Genomic DNA, 5,766 nt, shown 5'->3' with positions numbered 1-5,766 from the left:
AAAGTAATAAATATTTACCTTGTACATGTTGGTAGTGTTGGTTTATACAAACGGGAGTTGTATGCCTTGCACTGCAGACGAAGGACTATATATACCAAGAGCCCCCACCTTATTTAGTGCCCAAAGTCCTTCAAGCTACGAACAGATTTTCAAAATGGACCACTCCCTCCTTCTAGACCGTTCTCTTATCAGTTCGATCTAATCGCGACTTCAGATGCGAGTTCTAACTGAAACATCGGATGCAATTTTAGATGCGTTACTAATCCAAATTAGATGCCGTTACTATAAGAAAGTAGCATTCGTACAATAAAAGCCTCAGTAGATATTTCGAGGAAACGTCAGGGAAATTATATATAGAACTCTGGATGCTTAAAGTTTTTAAATTAAAAATTGCAATACCTTAAGTTAATAAGTATTTATTATGGGAAACGTTTCGCCCCACGCTGCAGGACTTCATAAACGCTAAAAAAGATACAAAAACTAAGATTAAGTAATAGAGGAACATAATGGGATAACATGAAATAAAAATAAGCTATGGTGCCGTTATAAATTATGTGAAAATTTATAGTAAAATTAACAGAGTAAATTTAGTGCTGTCAAAATAACCAATAAACCATAAAAAATAAACCATTTATTTGAAAGGAAGATGAACTCAGTGCGGGTATTCAACAAAGTAAATTAAAGACAATAAAAATATTTTATTTTATTATTAGCAGATTCCGACTATTACAGCACTTACTAGACAAACGGTCTAAACTTCCAACTCATTACAAAAGACTGATCTACATGACTGCAATAAGGCCAATCTGGACATACGGAGTTGAAATTTGGGGCTCCACTAAACCTTCGAATTCCTCTCGTATACAATCTTTACAATCCAAAATCCTTCGTAAAATCCTCAATGCTCCTTATTTTGTTACTAATAAAACCATCCATAGAGACCTAAATGTTCCTTATGTAACCGATCTAGCCCGAACCCGATATTATTCCTTTCATAATAAACTCCCTAACCACCCAAACCCACTCGTTTCTAACCTTGCTTCCTCTTTCATTCCTGGCAATCCTTTGAGGCGCCTGAAAAGAAGATGGCCTCGTGACCTTATATTGTAAACTATTTTTAGAGTTCTACTACTGGGTAGTTTCTCTACATGCTATATCATATCATTATGTCATTATGATCAAATTTACTGGTTGTATTTTTTTATACAGTTGTAAATATCAACAAATAAATAAAAAAAAATTGTATTATTATAAAATATATTAATATATATTAACAATAAATGTAATTATTAAATAAATCAAATGGTATCCTTGTTTAGTCTCAGCAGTCTTTCTTATATCAATAGTCCAACGTTTCGGCCGATTTGGCCATCCTTAAGGACAATCTAAACATTTAACAGTTTAGTATACCTTCATTTGTAACAAATATAACAAAAACATTATTACTAATAATATAACATACCTTCAATTATAAATTCTCACCTCATATTAAATTTTAAAATGTTTCACATGCTATTCTGTCCTTAATAAGTCAAAAATCTCCCCATGAAAAAATCAATTAATAAAGAGTCATATTAATTATTAATAAGCTTATCTAAGCTTAAAAAAAAATTAAATTAAATTTAAAATAAATCAATATTTTTGTAAAATATTACAAATATTTTATTGTTATATTTATTTTATTTTAATTTATTTAGTTCATTTTATACAAATTTTCATATAGTGATGATTTTGGATTGTAACGATTAAAAGAGAGAGGAATTCGATTAGTACTTTTAAGAGTCCAAGAGGAATAAAATGTCAGTTATTTCACCTCAATTTTGATTACTTTAATGAAAACTATAATTACTAGTCAAAACTGATGAGTCTGCCAAGTGTAGGTAGAGGGAATAAAAAATGGCGGCTGCTTCAAAACTTTAAAAATAATTAATATTTTATTCGGAGCTCTATATCTTTAAAACAACCAACAACAATAGAAAATCTAAGACAGCATCATTTAAAGAAGAGTAAATTCGCTAAAATGTAAGCCCTAATAGAGCTATTTACGTTCAATAGTTCTCGAGATATAGCTTTTTAAAATGCAACATTTCATAAAAATGTTAAACAGAGTGTACTGAAAGATCAGTAGTTAGTGAATTTATTTTGAAAAATATCTTGAAAACCATTTGACGTACAGATGTCTATTAACACTCAAATTAACGCAACTTTAATGAGCTTTTAAGTTGTTTATAACGCTTATCTTCGTAGTAGTAGTAGTTTTCATGATATTTGCTAAAATAAATTGATTTATAGTTTTTCGGACAAATTTTTATTCGCCAAATTTATATTCATATGAATATCACAAAACTACTACCCCTACGAAAATAAGTTTCATCAACTACTTTATAGTAAGTTAAATTTCCTTTATTTTGAGTGTTGGCAGACATAATCATATGTGGATCATTCTTTTGTAATGAGTTGGAAGTTTGGACCGTTTCTCAAGTAAGTGTTGTAATAATCAGAATCGATGAGCAGTTTAATGTCTTTTCAGTCTTGTATGAGGATTATAGGCTAGTCGTTTGTCCAGTTACAGCCCGAGGTAGCGGATCTGTTCGACAGGGGTGAGAGGAACATTATTAGAGGATCATGTAGGGGAGAAGAATAATTAGTAGTTATAGTTAACATATATAACTAAAATTGAATTCGCCATTATAATTTAATTTGTTTAAAGCCTCAGGCCTCCCCCTCTGCCCAGTGGTATAGTTGATAATCTAGGCCAATTACAATACTTCCCCTTACTATATATACCATATATAGCATATACCATATATAGCAGTCAGCTATACTGACTGCCACGTTAGAAAAATGTACCATTGTGTCTTTTCTTTGGGTGGTAGGGAATTATAATTTGTCATAATAGATAAAAACTCTTGTCATAATAGATAACTAATTTTTTAAAATAGAATTTAGGTTTTGACAATCACCTTTACTCTCCGTCGTAAACCTCTGCTCTCCTGTCCTACAGTATCCTTTCTAGATACACCACTAATGCCTGTTGAACAGATTCAATACTTAGGACTCCATCTTGACAAGAGACTTACTTGGAATCCACACACAAGACTGAAACGACAAGAAACTGCTCGTAGATTCCGATTGCTACAACACTTACTTGACAAACGCTCTAAACTTCCCATTCACTACAAAAAATTAGCATACACTACGATAATCAGACCAATTTGGACATCGAATGGCTCCATCAAATTCTTCCCGCATCCAATCGTTAAAATCCAAAATCCTACGTGAAATCCTTGATGCTCCTTATTACATCACAAATAAACTCATTCACAAAGACCTTAACATCCCATTCAGATTTGACCCAAAACTGATATGGGTCTTTTCATGTCAAACTCCTTAACCATCCTAACCCATTAATTCTTAATCTTTCATCCTTAACAATCCCTGATAATCCTCCGAGGCGTCTGAAAAGAAGATGGTCACGGGACCTTCTAATTTAAATTAATGTTTGAAGTACCACCAATGGGTGGTTCCTTCCCAAGATTTTCAAGTGTATATGAAACATACTACATATTTACCTATTGTATTATTTTGTACAGTTGTAAATTACATTAAATAACTAATTAAAAAAAAAATAAAGGTTTTGACATGTGTCCTGGTCTATCATCGATATATAACCGCTGACCTGACTGATGTCTGTAGTAATATACAATCCACGTTTCATCACACGTTGTTAAACAACACAATTCCACTAATCCTACTTCTACATTTCTGAAATAATAAAAACAGACAGTTCATATGAAATGACCCAATAAATTAAATAAAGCTTTCGAAAAGATATTCATACATCCTTCCTTAAAAGACCAATACCACTTAAGCCTTGAGACATCATTTATTCAATTATTATTCCAAAGCCGAATCGGATCATTATTATCATTTGAATAATTTACGATATGGTGACTATGGAAATAAAACAACAAGCTGCAACGAAAATGCCAAGGTTCAGGTGGTACAAGCAGTGGTAGGCAGGTGACCTTAGGCGAGAATCGAACCTTTAACGAGTTTGAGGAGTCATTAATAGTACGTCTGAGATCGTAAATCACTTTTGATCGCGGTTTAAGAGCCCAGTTTTGCAGCTTACATATATTATATGGAATATTATAGTATTGTATTACAGTCGTTAAAAAGTCGTAAATTTGAATTTGAATAAATTGGAAATTTAAATGTGATCTGAAGTTAAATATAATCAAAACATGTTGGTTTTTGGTTGCAGGTTGTACTAGTGCTGTTTTATTTAGATCTCTCTCATTGTTTTTCAAATCACTACACATATTTTTTATTTTGAAAATACAATGATTTACATAAAGAAAATAATATATTCAAAAAGAATCCATTTAACATATTTGAAAATATTACTTCTATTTCAAATATTCAAAACAGACACAAGAAATTTGAACCAACACTATGCAGAGATATTAAGTAAAATTAATTTATGAAAAATATGGGATAAATTAAATGTTGATAGTTATAATTAACTTGACAAGGTTAATAAGTTTTTATTACTAATAAAATAAAGAGGAAATTTAACAAAAATATAGTTATAATAAATAATTTTAATGCTTGACCTGAGTGGAGGGAAGGTTACAAGCATTGTTGTTATAAATTTTAACAAATAAGTCACTGTGATAAAGAATTTTAAGTTTTGGTTTTAATGTGAAAATTGACTAATTAGGTAATAAACATAATCTAGGATAAAGTATTAACAAGAAATAAATGTTTACCTAATGTTTTAATGTTTCATAGAGAAATTGTTGAATTGACCTGGGCAGAATAGTCTGCATGAAGTTGTGTTTTTAAATTATTTACTTCTAAAATCGTATTAAGGTAAGGTAAATTATAAATAATATTGTTAATTATTTTCAATTGTTGAGGATCACAGATTTAATAAAAGCTGTTTTGTAACAGGATTGTTCCTGAGGATGGCGAATTGGCCGAAACGTCGGACTTGTAAAGAAAAGAAAATATTTTGAGACTATAATGGATAAAATTTAAATTTATTTATTTAAACAACATTAACCAGTCTCAAGAAAGTGTTTAAGATTATAAATAGTATAATTTAAATTAATCCATTACATAGCGGTAATGTATGATTTTTTCTTTTCTTTTTTCCTTTAAATATTATCATTTTTCTTTTTTCCCCTTTATAAATAAAATTACTCATTATTAACATATTACATGATTTTGATCAGTTAATCTATACACGGTGGTTCAAAGTTAAGTGGCCACACTGAAAATATGAACTAAGGACCTAAAAACAAGAAAACAATTTCCTCTGAAGTTGTGTTCTTAAACACTTTGTTTAGGAGATATTCACACCTAAAGATTTTCACTGTTATGAATTATTTACGTTATATGAAATGAATAAAACTTATTTATTTATTCCAACTACTTTATTAATAAATTGCCTGGCATATTCACGACGGAAAGCATTAGCATTATCATATATAAGAAGATGGTCAGGGTTGCGGTCAAAAGTGAAACAAAAATAGTTTACAACTATTTATTTTCCGACGTTTCGTCCCACTTTGCAGGGCTTCATCAGGGCTAAAAAGATACAAAATGATACAATGATAGGAATAAAAATACAAAGACAAGATACAATGAAAATAAAGTAAAAGATTCATATAAAAATACGTAAAATATAAAGCTAAAAAAGTACAGGAAATGTATATAAAACAAAAACAATACGGGGAAAAAAAAAATATATATATA

General features: G+C 30.1%; 1 protein-coding gene across 1 annotated transcript in view; it reads right to left on the bottom strand.

The window, feature by feature from the left end:
• The window catches only part of LOC106678268 (cuticle protein 76-like), a 3,675-nt gene extending 3,591 nt beyond the window's left edge, over window positions 1-84 (bottom strand). Inside the window, exon 1 of the mRNA XM_014416686.1 lies at window positions 19-84. Within this exon, the coding sequence (XP_014272172.1) occupies window positions 19-27 (9 nt within the window). The 5' untranslated portion in view covers window positions 28-84. The remainder of the gene's footprint in view (window positions 1-18) is intronic.
• Window positions 85-5,766: the final 5,682 nt, after the last annotated feature.

Source organism: Halyomorpha halys, unplaced genomic scaffold (assembly GCF_000696795.3).
Source record: "Halyomorpha halys isolate HHAL.00 unplaced genomic scaffold, Hhal_1.1 Scaffold131.1, whole genome shotgun sequence".
Classification (NCBI taxonomy): domain Eukaryota; kingdom Metazoa; phylum Arthropoda; class Insecta; order Hemiptera; family Pentatomidae; genus Halyomorpha; species Halyomorpha halys.
Note: the sequence above shows the minus strand (reverse complement) of the source record. Positions and strands in the feature narration are given on the sequence as shown.